This window comes from Drosophila hydei, unplaced genomic scaffold, assembly GCF_003285905.1.
Source record: "Drosophila hydei strain 15085-1641.00,03,60 unplaced genomic scaffold, DhydRS2 tig00008119-arrow-pilon, whole genome shotgun sequence".
Taxonomy (NCBI): Eukaryota; Metazoa; Arthropoda; class Insecta; order Diptera; family Drosophilidae; genus Drosophila; species Drosophila hydei.
In genome coordinates this window covers 1,348,696-1,364,402 of record NW_022045830.1, presented here as the reverse complement: position 1 = coordinate 1,364,402, position 15,707 = coordinate 1,348,696, and the positions used below count along the sequence as shown (strand labels likewise).

The following is a 15,707-nucleotide window of genomic DNA, read 5'->3' as shown; positions in this document are numbered from 1 at the left end:
ATCGAGTATATATGTATATAAATAACTAGTAAATTACTGCTGATACAATCAGAATGGAGTGTCGACGTACACATTTTTTATCAGATCATTTTTGTAAAATGAAATAATTGAATAATTTATATTTATTGATCCATGCTTAAAGCTAGTTTTTTTTATATATATATAATGACGTTGTTTACAACACTAGTATTTCTATTTTAAAGATTGTTAGTGACAAAAATAAAATATTACAAAATAAAGTTAAAAGTTAAAAAGTTAAAATATAACTGATGCAACTAAATATATAATACAGAAATAGAAGACTTTGGACGGTTTTAATAAATATGTACAACAAATTATCAGTTATGTGCCAGCACTTTGTTAGTTAGTCGTTTCTTTTGTGTAATTTGGGGGCTTTGCTTCGACTGTTGACTTTTGGCTACGTGGATCCCATGGCTGAAGACTTGAACTGCTGAAAAACCCAAATACAATTATGGCCAAAGCATTGAAAAGAATTAGCGTCAGCAAAACGGAATTCCATTCCGACTTGTTGCCCTAAAATAGAAATACAATTAGTTGTACTTTCAGATTAATGTGAGTTAAGTCCCAGAGCCTTACGGTTTTAACTAATTTGTCTACGACATGGGAAGACAGAAAGCCCGATATGTGTGCAATACTGTTGGCCAGGCCAGAAATCATGCCAGCAAACGACGGCGCAAAGTACAATAAAGTTGGCCAATAGCCGCCGCTAAAGCCCAAATCTGTGGTAGCGCCCAGTATCACAAAGATAAACAGAACAAATTTCCTATGCTCACAGTCGGCCAGAATGATGAGCGTTATCAAAATCATAGTTGCACTGGTGCCTAAATAAATTGTTAATGTCAGTTGAAAGTGTTTTACTTATGGCAATCTGCACTTACAGATGGCATACAAAACTCGACGTGGATAACTGCGTTCGGCAAACAGACGGCGCTCTAAATAGGAGCAAGTGAAAACACAAATAAACTTGGAGAGCAGCGAGCCCAGAAATGGGGCCGACGATAAGAAGCCAATCTGGAAGAGGCATAAAATTGATGGGTAAGAAATATTTGTAGATGATAACTCTTATAACTACAAATATATATTACAAGTTGGCCTACCTCTTTCATATTGAACTGCATAGCCTCGCTCATAAAACGCGGCATTAGTAGCGAAAATATGAGGAAGGTGTAATTGTGAAAGACATGGGTAAGCACAAAAGCATAGACGGGCACCGAGGTCAGCAGCGAGCGCCAAGGTATTCGCAAATGCTGCAGGAATAAAAGATATCGATACCAATTATCGATAGCAAACGTCATTGCAGCTACTCACCTGTGGTGTTTGAGCACATTCTAGCAAATACTCACGCTCAGCTTGCGAGAGACGCGGATGCTGATCCAGACTATTGTAGATAAGCCAATTGCAACTGATGCCATATAAGAGGGAGACACTGCCGATCACATAGAACGGCACACGCCAGCCAAACTCGCTGAGATAGTTGGCCAGCGGATAGATGCTAATTGAGCCGACGATCAAGCCGCTGTAAGCAAAGGACAGCATCGATGTGCGTTCCGTGGGATGTGCCCAAGTCACAAATAGCTGATAAAGAGTTGGCGTGCCACAACCCTAAAAATTTATAGATGTAAAGTTTCGCAAGCTCAGGCCCTAGGGCAGGCAAAGCTCACCGCAAAAATGCCAGCAAATACTAAAGCGGTGACTGCAGCCGCATAACTATAATACGCTAATGAGGGCAGTAACAGGTATGCGACAGCCTGCAAGGTTAACGAATTGATAAACAGTTGCTTGCCTCCGAAACGGTCTGTCAGGCGCCCAGCCAAAGGTAAGGCAACGACATAGCCATAGTAGAAGATGCCTGGAAATGCCAGAGCTTGGCTGCGAGTCCATTGGAGATCACCTGACTGTAGAGAGAGCGGGAGACAGAGTGAGGATGCGAAAGAGCGAAAGAGAGAGAGAGCGACAGATAGTAGGTGGATAAAATAAGCGAGACAGAGAGAGAGAGAGTGATATAGAAAGAGTGAGTGAGAGAGATATATCAATTTGGGAGCCAGAAAACTTGCTTGAACCACATCCAAGCTGTGCGTCTGCCCTATGCTTCCAGTGCTGCCGCAGATCGGGCTTAACGTAATGTTAGCCAAGCTGGGGGCCTGCAGTGCATCCTTGGGCTGTGCCTGAACCATGCGCAGAATGATGAGACCCAGCATATTGCGCATGCCCATGTGCAGGGCATTGGCGATGAAGGCGCAGAGCGTGTAGGTGAGCCTCGCCGAGCCCCAGAGGCGGCAGCTGGATTCCTGGTTTCGCTGAGTGGGCAAATTCCATGACTTATGCACCATTTAAGCGGAAATCTATGTATATAAATATATTTATATATATAAATATATATACATATATATATATATTTATTTTTTTTTGTGTAACAATTAATATTTAGAGCTGTGGGTCACACGTTGCCCGGCGAACTGATCGAATTGAACTGAAGTCCGCAACAGATGTGAAATGCAAAATAATTTGCAATTTGTCACGACTTCTCGTGTTTATCAAAACTTAAAGCGTTTGGCGTTGCGCTTATCTGCACATAAATATGTAACGGATTTCGAACGAAAAACAACGACAAAAACACAAGAAAAGATAAAGTCGATAGCTGAAGTGCACGAAAGATGAAGTTAACAAAACAAAAATCCAAAATTCAGTCACACCTGATTTCCCAGTGACTCTCAAACTGTGCTGGATTTAGAGGACGTTACTCAAGGTTCTATTTCAAGTTATTTTATATAGATTTTATGAATATTACTATTTATAGAGGAGCATTAATCACTAGAGACTTGACATTTTCGAGGTTTGCTCGAAATCCTTGACCTTAAATCGTTTAAAATCTATATAAAGCTAAAGTTTTCTAGCATAAGTAACATATTTGTTTAATAATTATAAGTATTTTGTTATATTTTTTGCATACTTTTCAGCTGTCAGCTCTTCTCCACTCATTACGAAAAAAGCGTCAGGGTATTTTGTAGTCGGTGCTGCCGTCGCAAATACCTTATATTAATTTATATTGCTTAAGCAGCTAAAACTTAAGTTGGTTTTTGTTTTTTTTTTTAAATAAAATGTTTAACGTTAAATAATTAGAATATTTTAATTTTCTTTTCGTTCTGCAGATTTCAAAGCTGGCGCATTTTTATGGACCGAGCGAGTTAACTTGGATATTACCTGGAAAGACATTATAGTTAAGCCCAAAAAGCGTTTCGACGTTAAAGCTTGATTTTTTACTATTTAATATTTATTTCTTATTTTATATATTCATATATATGCCATAAAATAATGATGCATTATACAAGTTTTTAAAATACTGCATGTTATACCCTAGCGCTTCTAAAAGGGGAAATAGGGGGTTTATTTGATAGAGTACTTAATTTTATGTTAGGTTTATGTATAAGATATATAATACCTATTTGTTGAATCTAAAATGTATAATAAAAGAAAGCTGCAGCTCTGCTTAAAAAATGCATACTTCTAGAAAAACACATTTTAAGGATTTTAAAGCTTGGATTTTGAGCTAAAAAGTGTTGACACTTCAAACATGTTTTATGTAGTTTCAAGAATTAGATTTTCTTTTTTAAAACTTTAATTTTTCAATTCATTTTACTCCATTCGAGTAGCAGAAAATACCAATTTATTATATTCGCAATCTCTCATCTACTTCATCAGGCCATAACCTGATCCTCTCTTTTTATTTATATAAAACTTTTTTTCTTTAATTGTAGTTACTGTGCGAGGTATTTGATTTAAATAAATGAGCTGTGTTGCGCTGTCGTCCAATCATAATTAGTCATATGCGAACTTAATTACGTGTGGGTGTTGTGTAGTTAGTGGCAGGGGGGAGGGCGGGTGGTCGGTTGGCGGGTGGCTTAGCGACAACCCATACGTTAAGCTCTAAACATCTTGGCATTAACAAATCCAGGCAAGTCGGCAATTAGTGCTCAAACCCAAACACCATAAACTTCATTTACATTTACTTTTTATGCCCCGCTTGCAATAAGTGCCAAAAGGGCATATTCGTGCCTCATAACTTTGCCTAAAGCTCGAGTTATTATATTATCTGTTTCAAGCAGGCGTTTGGCGGGTCAAATGAGAAAAATCTTTTGCAAAAAACAGATCTTAAAGTGTTCAAGACGCGACTACAGATAAAATGCCACGCCCACAACTGCAGAAGAAGAAGCATAAAATATGAAAGAGAAATCAAGAAAATATCGAAAAAAATTTCTTACAATTTTTTTCCAAATTTTTTAAAACTTTTTTAAAATTTTTTAAAATTTCTTACAATTTTTTTCAAAATTTTTTAAAACTTTTTTTAAAATTTCTTACAATTTTTTTCAAAATTTTTTAAAACTATTTTAAAATTTTTAAAATTTTTTTTTCAAATTTTTTGAAATTCTTATAAAATTGTTTATAATTATTTATACATATATTTTTTAAGCTTTCCTTGTTAGTTCATGTTTCATACATTATATGTATATAGTAATGAAGCTGAAGTGCTTTCAGTGCCTGCCAAACTGTGCCCAGTGTATGCGGCAGTCGCTGACACCCGTCCGCCCACACACATATGTGCCCTGCTTTGTTTTAGCTGAAATTGCACACCTCAATGTTTTAGCCAATTAAATTAAACGAAAAATTAGAAAATGGGAAATGAGAAAATGAGAAAAACAGTGCAGCGTTTTTTTTTCGCATTACATTTTTTTGCTGCGAACGCGTGTGCGCAGGAGGGAGGAGTGGGTGGTGTTGGCTGCTTGGAGTTGGTTCACGGCTCAGGCGTTTGCCCTGCAGTGCTGCAGCAATTGGCTTTTAGCTTTTAGCCTTAAACATGTGTGTGTGTGTGTGTGTGTGTGTGTGCGCGCTCTGACCGCATTTATATTTCAGCGCATTTTGTTATCTGTTTTGCTGCATCGCTAATAGGACATTGGATGTTGTACGATATTGCGACGGGACATTGGATTCTATTTTTGCTTTGGCTGTTGTACTTGTTATGCCCGCGCAGCGCGGTCTCAAAGGGGTATATGGCCACCCAAGCTACAATGGACATTCAAATTCTGTACCCCAGAGAAGCCTTTGAGCTGTGGGCAATTGTTGCCAGTGCTGCTTATGCTAATATTTAAACAGTTATATGCTTTTCTTATAAGACTTATGCTCGCTCATAATGTGCAGTATGGGGCATATTTGGTTGATTGAAATCAAAGTGTGAGCAGCTATTGAGCTGTGATGTCTAGTCTATTTTTGTTAGTTTAATCTTCCTCTAAAGCTTAATCATAAAAAATTTCATAAAATTATTTATTTTAAAATAAGTTTTCTTTTAGCTGTTATCACAAATCAAAGACGTTTCTTTCTTCACTACTTCTTCAAGACTCTCTCTCAGGGCCTGCAACATGGGCTCACTTAACATATCGATAACTGCCAAGTTATCGATATACACACGCAAAAACTTTAGCTGTCCAACTATTTGTGTTTTTTGCATTTTTAGCGCGCATCAGGCAGTCGGATATGCCCGCTTGCAATGCTCCTAACGTGTTCTGTTGTGGTTACACTATATTTCGATTAAAAATTTGAATTTTTTATAATATGGGCTATGGTTGTGCGCTCATTTAGAATGCATTTGTGCGAAGCTTGGCCAAAGGGTGCTACACACACCAACACACACACACACATTTATGCATAGCTGTGTTTGTATATATTCAGCTAACTTTTTGATTGATTTTTTGTTTATAGAACGCACATGTCGCTCTGTTATGGTCTATTCTTCTATTTGTTGTCCTAGCTGCTGCTGCTGCTGCTGCTGCAGTGGTTGTTGCCGCTGCTGTTGTCACAGAAAAGCGCATATGCTATATAGTGGCTCTCTCCTGGGGCTTTGCACTGTTCTGTTTGCATTTGCATGGCCGAGCGGCTGGCGTGTCTGTTGCCTAGCCGAAACACTTTGTCTTTTGGCCTAAAAATAGTTTCGCTGCTCATTTGGTATTGGTGTGGCCAGGGCAGGGGCTGGTTTCAGCTGGTAAAGTGTCCCAAATGAATGTACATATATGGTCTAACATAATATTTGAGCTGAAAATAGCGCTGCAGTCGCACTCAACTGACTGCCCGATACTCGTTCACGGCGCACAAACGGGTATATTTAGGCGTAAGTCAATGCTTACAGAACTTCAGGCGCTACTAGAACTACTTATAAAATAGCTGTAAAGTGATTCAACTGCTAAGTCTGATATTTAAGAGTGATTTTCCCAGATCTCTGGCCTTTTTATATACTCTCTCAATATACTCTCCTAACTTATCTTGAGCGCGCATTGCAAAGGTAACGCGCAACATAAGGCTGCCGGCAAACACAAATGTGAGCTCTGATGGCCGCCTTGAGACTTGTAGAGCAAAGTATTCTGTGTTTGTTTTTTGTTTTATTGGTTATTAGCCTTGGCTTGACTGCATCTGGTATACTTCCTCCATATGTTATAACAATTTTGTCTTGAAACTTCCGCGAGAATAATATTTCAGCTGAAGCAATATTTTTTTGTTTTAACTGTCTTAAGAATTTTGGTTTTTATTTTTCAGTTTTTTATTTAATTTTTAGAATTAGTAAATGTAAAAATTTTTGCTTAAGTTTATATAATTTATATATTTTATTTATATATATATTTTTTTCTTTTATATATATCCTTGTTATTTTTAATAGATTTTGTATATTTAAATTTCGCTTTGAGTCAAAATTCTTTTAAAATTATTTTTGATGCATTTTTGTTATATTTTTATATAAATATAATGAGGAATTGTATATTACTTAATTTATTTTATTTATATATATGAAATGGCAAATATTATTGCCTATTTCAGCAGCTGCATCGATATCGGTAACTTAAACAGCTGCTGCAATATTGTTATCGTAAGTAGTATCACTCTTGCTTGGCCATTCTGGGCATGGATTGTTTTTATAGGGAATATTTTAATTTTTTCATTAATTAAATATTTTATATGTATTTTGTTAAGCATTTAGTTTACATTAAAAATTAAATTTCAAGTAATATATATATATCTTTATACAATCTTTATAAAATTCTTGTTGGTCTTTGACCTATAAATATTTAATTTTCTCGTCTGCATTTCCCCTTTTATTCAATAATAGATGTGGATAATTGCCTGACAGAGAGACCTCTATTTAATTCATTAAATTATGCAAATCTCTTATAATTTCTTTATTCCACTTTAAAAAAATGAATTTCGCTATATCAAAGCTGAGCGAGAGAGACAGAGCGCGTCTGATTGTCAACGAAATTAGCGAGTCATGCCAGAGACTAGCTTGCGTTGGTATTGGTGCTTGATAATGTGGACAGCATGGACAAATGTATTTCGTGCTCGCTCGCACTTTCGGCACTTTTTTATGTAGTTCATTTCCAACTACATCGACATCTACATAGTCACGTATATTATAGTCTGGTCGCTTTTCGGATTTGTTGCATACTTTTGGGGAGGCGGCGCATGGGTTGAAGTTAGTGGATGTCCAACTTAGCCGTGGATTACATATGCAGCTTTGTCGCTTCAGCGGGCCACTTGACCCAAATTTGGTGATAAATTGGGGTTTAAGGTGTCTCTTTAGTCAAAAAGGTAAGAGCTAAGGTGAGCTAGTTGAGTATGTAAAGTATTTTCATCACTCTATTTGGCATATTTTATAACAATCATATTTCATACAATTATGAACAGACTTAAAATTACATTCACGTCTATATAATACTTACGCACACACCTTCCCGAAATTGTTGCTCCAAAAAATAAGGTTTAATCGCAACCGAAGACACTTAGAGCGACATTTCGTGTGCCACATTTCTTATGCTCTCTCTCTTCCACGCACACACACACACACAGTTACAGTCAAACGTGCGCTCTCGCGCCCGCTCCCACACCCGGCTTGCTCTCTCTCTTGCTCACGTTGAGCTTGGGCCGCATGCATGCAACGGTAGCACGCGAAGGCGCAAAACAGTCGCGCGAACGAGCTTCAAACGTAAGGATCAAAAAACGTAATTGCCGCGCGCACGTTACCAACTCTATTAAGAAATTACATTTTTTGACTAAGCGCAAAAGTATGCAACGAAATTCGTAATTGCATTTTAAATATTCATCTGCCGAGAAAAGTGCGCTCAAAGGCAAACAATCTAGTCAATCGGACTCGCATAGCTTACTGTTATAACTGTGATAAGTGTTATACTATACTATACGATTTTTTGGTGCGCCTGCTGTGTGTTAATAATTACAAGTTTTTGGAAAATTTAATGAATATTGATTGAATAAAAATATGTCGTAAGTGGAATAAAAATGTGTGCTACAACCAGCAACAACAACAGCATGAATAAAAGAAGTAGAAAAGGGTCGTGGAGGTCATTATACGCCGCCTGCCGCTGTCCAGCGCATTCCAATTCATTATAGCCACAAACAGCAACAACAACAACAACATTCCAAAATACTATAAATGTCCTACATATGTGTGTTAGCCAGTGTGTGTGTGTGTATGCGTATGACACGCACTAGCCTAGAGACACACACACACACAGATAGACAGACAGACAGACAGACTGACTACTAGCGTCTAGATCTTAGGCACACATTATTAAAAGCTGATTTAGTAGACAATTCATTTAACCAAATTTTATAATTATAATCAGCACCCATCAAGCAGGCTTAAGTCAAGTGAGAATTAAGAAAATTGGCTTGTTTTTTATGTATAAAAAATATATATATTTACTTTGTTCTTAGCGTATGTAGACTGAGCAGAGTTTAAGCTGTTCGCAGTCCTCAAAAATGTGCATATTAGCTTTATGAAATATAGCTCTTGTTCTCTCACTGTTTGCCTGCATAAATCCAAGTCAACCCAGACTTTATAATTGGAATATATGTAGCTTAAAGATTTGCCCACGGAAGGCGTGACAAACGGCAGAAAATGGTTCGACAGTCGAAACGGTTTTTTAGTCCAACATTTATTGGCTGTTTCTGGAGATTGATTAAGAACTATTGGCATATATAATGCCAGCTCTTGGGCCAAAACGTTGCCAACTGTAAATTATATAGTCTTAAAGTCTAGAATCAGATATTTTGTGTATATTCAATCACTATGATTGAAGCAGATGTAGTTAGACTAGGCCAGGGCCAGGAACGAAAATTATTAATAAACATGGCAATTTTTGCCAGTAATAAATGTGGCTCAACTATAAAAATTAGTTTAGTTTAAACAAAAAAAAAACTTTCTAATAATGTGAAGCCTTTCATAACTTCAATTAAGCTAAACAAAAGACTTCAAGATTTTTGGGCAGAGATTTAATTCATGAAATATATGTATATATCTGTTTATATATGTCTAAGTTTTAATACCCAAAATGCTCAGTGTTCTCAGCAACAGCTGATGAGCTGCTCCCTGTCAACGTGACCTTGCACTCTAATTCATAATTATATACACAAACATATAGACACACACACACACACACACACACACACACACATTGGTATATAGCATATCGGAATGTATTGAGCTGAGCTGGGACTCTCCTTGCTTGCACCTGTCGCTGACATTTTATATTCATCGCGTGCGTGGAAAAACATTTTTACAGTCACAAAATTTCATTTTACGTTAAGCCTCAAAATAAAAAAAAGTAAAAAACAAAAAAATTGAATGTAAAAAAAAATAGGCCAACTGAATGGAACAAGGAAGAAGCCAGCCAAAGAGACGGCCAAACATTCCTTGACAAATGGGTGCGGTCCCATAAACCTTTTCCGTTCTTCTCAACTTTGTTTTAGTAAACTTTGCCTTTTCGGTTTCGTTGCTATTTTGGGTATATAATGATATATTGGAAACACATAGTTTGCTCATATCGAAAGCTTACGCTTGAAGCAAAAACTGTGAATACGATTGGCTGGTAGATATTATATAGAACTAGTATATGAACCATATTAGAGTTAAATGATACTTAGATTTGATAAGAGTTGGTAAATAATATATTTTAAGGGAGTAGGGAATCTTATAAGTTCAGATTCTATATATTTATAAATTAGAATTGATGCATGCTGAATGATTTATGGGGAAATCATGGCTTAAGTCTTAACTGCCAAAATTATCTTGGTATACCAATATCTTATCTTCAATTACCAACTATTGTTTCTATAACATCTCTATGATATGATATAGCACTCCAATGCAGCTGATTCTAGTAAAATTTTGTTTTATATTTATATATATAGCGGCTGCTTAATAAGTCACTTGCTTTTTGTATGAACGATTATTTGTGGCTGCAAAATAAGCATTTTCTTTCTGCTTAATATTCTTCAGCTTTATAAATTTGGTTCAGCGTTACTCCAACTTTTGTATGCCTTCCGACTCAAGGGCATTCAAATGGGAAATTGTTTTCTGATTTGGACTCTTTCTGCGGTCTTCATTCTTTCATTTTGCAAGCAGGAAGCAGCGAAAGGGCAAGCTCCATAGGCTGAGGTATGAGTAAATGAGTAAAGGAGTAAATGAGTAAATGAGTATTTAAGTATGTGAGTATGTGAGTATAATAGTATATGAGTATTTGAGTATAAGAGTATATGAGTATATGAGTAAATGATTATATGAGTATATACGTATATGAGTATATGAGCATATGAGTAAATGAGTATATGAGCATATGAGTATATAAGTATGTGAGTATGTGAGTATGTGAGTATGTGAGTATATGAGTATTTGAATATATGGTATATGAGTGAAAAATTAAATGACTACATGAATACATGAGTATATGAGTATATGAGTATATGAGTATATGAGTCTATGAGTATATAGATATATGCCCTTATACTCGAATTTGTTGTCTATATATATATTTTATACTAATTTCAATATTTTGTCATCGATTGTGCTCAGATTGTAGGTGTTACAATGAATGAAGCTCTTAAATAGTTGCCAAGGATCAGTTAATCAATTAGCAGAGCACACACACACAGGCACACACACACACGCATGTCTTTCTTGCATGTTTTGTGCTATTTTTATGTGAACTAGTTTGGTTTACTTAATTATTAGTATATGACATTCTAAACAGATAATAAATAATTGCTATCAATGGTACTTCTACATATGGTAAATGTATTATCAAGGGCGCTTATGTTATTATTATACAACACATATGTAAATATATATACACATTTAGTTGAATGCAGTGCATTTGTTATAAATATAGTCGGGTCGACCTTTTGTTCTAAATATTGATTTTTGGGGGTTTTCTCAATTTGTCAGCAAACAGCATAACATTTACACATAATCAGATAAACAAACTTAAACATACACATATATATAAATATATATATATATATATAAATTATATGCTTTCCTGTCCTGTGGTGACTGAAAGTTAGGTTGAGAGGCGACTGTGCCTCTTATTGCTGGCCTCGGGCTCAGACAATGAAATAAGCCATTTAACGAGCAAATGACGGAGTGAATATTTATTTAAGCGGTTTACTGGAAGAACGCTTTTTAACCCTGCTTTTAATTGTTCTTTTTTGAATAATCGAAACAGTTAATTTTATTGGTTTTTCTTATTATATTCACTATTTTTAGTTTTACTTATATGACACCAATTTTTAGCATGTCCTATCAGTACGAGTTAAAACACGAGACTGATCTATATTTTTACAAATCATAGCCTCACCGGCGTAAGTAGAGTTGCCCTTGCCAGGGCTGTTCCTTAACTTGTCTAGCACCCGATAATAAGTGTTGAATAATACCTTACATTAAGTGTTATAAGCTAACTAAGTGTTATAAGTTAACTACCCCCCCCTCAAGTGTAAGGTCGTCCTCGACCGACCCAATTCCAGCGACGACTCCTCGCAAGTGCTTCGCGGACTTCTTTGCGTCGATGATCCACCAAAGAGTGAAGCCAATGCAGATTAAAGCACAGCATATGGCTCCTCTTTCGGAGTGCCGTACAACGACACATCATCAAAGTGCACCATTTCGGTTCCTTGGTCGCATATTAGCAGCGGTGACCAGCGAGTCGGTGCAGGTGTTCTCGAATGAAATCCGCAAGTCGTTCTCATTCACATTCAATACGGAGCAGTATGAGCAGCGTACTGATTCTTCGCTATCGCCGTTCAGCAGGCGCTTACTAAGCTTGCTCTTGCGCCTACGTATGTGGCGTCTGTTGAAGCTGTTGGTGCACGACGTGGACGTGGGCCTTGGCATCGGATGATGCATACCAAAGTTGTGCAGCTGCAGCGACTTGAGTGTGGCTGGCGCCGTCGATGACTGGCCGTGCACGTGCCCGTGATGGCCGTGATGACTGTGTCCCACCACTCCAGCGATGCTATGAGCCGTTACTGGACGAGTGATGTGTGTAGTCTGTCGGCGCGCTCAGCTGGCGATTGAATTCGGCCTTGCGGCGCGTCAAGTCCGTCAGGCAGTATTTGTTCAGATGGCCGTTGCTGGAGACAGGGCTCTTGGGCGATGATGCCAGATGCTGCGTATAGGCCGAAGGAGTTGCTGCTCACGCTTAGCTTATTGCCGGCGTTGTGCAGCAGATTGTTACAGTTCTTGCCGCTGATCTTGGCCGACTTTTGCCCGTCGTCGGTATCGTGTTGCTGCTGCTGCTAGCCGCCCTGTACTCCTTGTCGTCGCTCTCGCTGCGCACCGATGCTCGATACGCAGGAAATGTCTTCGTCTTGCTCTTCAGAGAGCCGTTCAGCAGTAGCTGCTGTTGCCGTGCGGCAACTGCCGACAATGCCGGCAGCTGCAGTTGACGTGACGCCGCTGCCGATGAGGATGAGGATGAGCCGGCAGCCGTGGCAGGTGTCGACAGAGATGGGCAGCGGTTGGAGCAACCTGTGGCTGTGAAACTTCTTGAATTAATGCAGTTGGCGGTGTTTTGGGGATTTCTTGACTTGGTTCTAGTATGGATGAAGAGTCGCTTGGCTCTGCCGCCGCGAAGAGTTCGTTAGTTGTTGCTGGCTGATGAGCTTCTACTGTTGGTGGTGGTGCCGTGAACAAGGGGGTTTCCTCAACGATTCCGCTTGTAGATTTGCATGCTGTGGTTCTGGCTTAGCATCCAACTATGGGGCGAATAGAGCTGTTGCTGGTTCTTGTGGACGACAGGATAAATCGTAATTTTTCTGCAGGCTTTTTTAATTTTTGGGAATTTGGTTATAAAATGTATAGTGTTGATGGATTCCTCTAGCCAAATTGATTTTAAATCTGAGGAGTCCAAAATGTTTGGGCTAACAATGAGCCTTCGCGAGAGTAATAGCAAGCATTAAACTTTGCAACTAGATCGTCCGCATTCTGTTTCTGGACAGTGTTTCAGTGTTTCAAATAAATAAATCAATTTGTGAGTTTTGGCTATCCCGAGAACTCCATTGACAGCAAATGTTAACTGGTTAAGCTGGTCTTGAACCTCAGTGTTTACTTCTATCCGTCTACTGTTGGCATTCATTAGTCGCATTTCAGTGGACCTAATCTACTCTAAATGACCGGCATCGGGTGTACCCGCCACCAAATTGTTTTATAAAAATTATGCCAAGTGGCTAAAGGTAAATTGAAAAACTATATCTAACTTATTCTAAATTGCCTAGCGGCTTATAATAAAAGGTGTAATAAAAAAAAACAAGGGAGTCATCTTAGGTTGTCCTTGTGGACCACCCTTCCTTTAATGAGGACCTCGGTCCCCAGGTCTGCTTCCACGGCCTTCTCGACACATAAAGGTGTGAGTTTGTTTCCGAGCCGTCGGTTGGACTTGACCAAAACCTTGTCACCAACATCGAAGACTCTATTCTGCCGCTTTGCGTTCTCCCTAGCTCTGAGCGTCGTCTGAGCGTTTCTGATCTTTTCTTCTATCTTCTCTTGTGGCTCATCAGAGTGCGCCTGAACCACATCAACTGGTCTCTGGTCGATGACCGAATGGATCGACTTATTGTATTCGGTTGTGGCCAGTAAAATGACTTCTACGGTGTCATTTATGCCTTTGTCGATCTTTATGCATCTGGCTAGCTCTAACAGAGTGCTGTGAAAGCGCTCAACCTGTCCATTCGATATGCTATGCAATGGTGGTGCATTTGAAATGCTGACCCCATAGTTGTTTGTGAGCATAGTCATGATGGTCTCTGAATTCAATGACGGTTCATTGTCACAGTAAATGGATCTGGCTTTTGGAAAAAAATTCATAAGTTGCATTACGGCTGGCTTCAGATCCACAATGGTTCTTGAAGCGACCGGTTGGACGATAGCAAACTTAGAGAACTTGTCGATGCAAGTGAGAAAGTATTTCTTGTCAGTGGAGAAAATGTCTATGTGTAACATCTCTCCTACATGTGAGGGGATCGGTGTCTCTCCAAGCTCTTGTTTTTTGGGGTGTCTATCATACTTAGCCCTAGCACATGTTTTGCAGTTTTGTACTATTTCCTTGGCAATTTTTGCCATCCGTGGAAAGTAGTACTCCGAGAGTACCTGCTTAACATTTTCCTGTGCAGACCTATGGGCCCTATTATGCTCGACTGTGAGGATTTCCCTTCCTTCTCCAACCGCAAATATGTCCACTACGCGATTTTTGCAATGCCAGAACTTTGTGGCTGGGTATCTTCGCACCAATGCATCTTGTATCATTGCAAGCGTGTGTAAATTACAGTGGAGAGCATTTACGCATTTGGGTGAGACTACATCTTCGAGCTCGTCTAGCAGCGATTCGACGCATGTATAGCTGATCAAGTAGCGTTTCTTATTTCCAAAAAGAATAAAACTTCGTTTTAAGGGGAAACGCGCCTCTTCTAGCACTATCTGGTTTTGAAAACAGTTCAAGGGTTTGTCTGTCGTCTCAATGGTGTTGGTGAGAGATACCTCACTGTGGATCGTTGCAGCGCAGGACTCAATTTCTTGCTCATTTATAGCGTTGAGCTGCTGTCTTGACAAGGCATCCGCAACCAGATTGTCCTTGCCAGGTTTATAGAAGATACGTGCATTAGACTCGTCAATGCGCGCTTTCCACCTTTTGATTTTCGCATTTGGATTAGATTCCGAAACTGCGAAGGTCAAGGGTTGATGGTCAGTGAAGATATTAATGTCTTTCACCCCATACAAATAGTGCCTTAATTTGGCAAGTGACCATACAATGGCCAATAACTCTCTCTCATTGGTTGCATAGTTAACCTCACTGTCCTTCAATGTTCTTGAAATCATTGTTATAGGACGACCCTCTTGAGACAAAACTGCACCTATGCCGTGAGCCGAAGCATCGGTCGTTAGATCGAATGGCTTCTTAAAATCGGGGTACCTGAGCATTACATTCTCGGATGACAAAATATCGCGCAACTTCTGAAATGCCCTCTGCTGCACTTCAGAGAATTGAACCTTTATATTTCTGGACCTATGCTTACTGACTGTTCCATTTTCACCCTTCAGGATATTCGAGATGGGTCTTGCTATTGCGGCGAAGTCCCTAATGAAACATCTGTAATAACTTGCGAGGCCTAGAAATGATCTAACCTCGAACAGCGTTTTTGGTTCTGGATACTCCTGTATTGCCCTAACCTTTTCAGGATCCGTCGTGGTGCCAGTGCTGGTGACTACGAAACCAAGAAAGTTCACGCTTTTCTTAAAAAAACGTGACTTTTTGACGGAGACCCTCATGTTTGCTTTGTATAAGCTTTTTAGGACCCGATCC

The 15,707-nt window shown here is 38.8% G+C and overlaps 1 protein-coding gene and 1 long non-coding RNA gene across 3 annotated transcripts; one reads left to right on the top strand and one right to left on the bottom strand.

The window, feature by feature from the left end:
- Positions 1-274: 274 nt before the first annotated feature.
- Positions 275-2,385, bottom strand: LOC111594483 (sialin). 2 transcript variants are annotated; one of them, XM_023307791.2, is made up of 7 exons: positions 2,076-2,385; positions 1,683-1,916; positions 1,330-1,623; positions 1,119-1,268; positions 900-1,032; positions 598-842; positions 277-534 (listed from the first exon to the last, which is right to left on the bottom strand). In XM_023307791.2, exons 1-7 carry the CDS (start codon positions 2,349-2,351, stop codon positions 361-363), a joined length of 1,506 nt encoding a protein of 501 aa, XP_023163559.2. In that variant the 5' UTR covers positions 2,352-2,385; the 3' UTR covers positions 277-360. The 2 variants fall into 2 exon arrangements, with proteins under 2 accessions (XP_030080639.1, XP_023163559.2); XM_030224779.1 differs by having other exon boundaries at positions 275-534; positions 1,683-2,385.
- On the top strand, positions 760-3,250 carry LOC111594484. The gene is made up of 3 exons (XR_002751132.1): positions 760-838; positions 902-1,056; positions 3,171-3,250. It is a non-coding gene; the product is annotated as an uncharacterized LOC111594484 (long non-coding RNA).
- Positions 3,251-15,707: the final 12,457 nt, after the last annotated feature.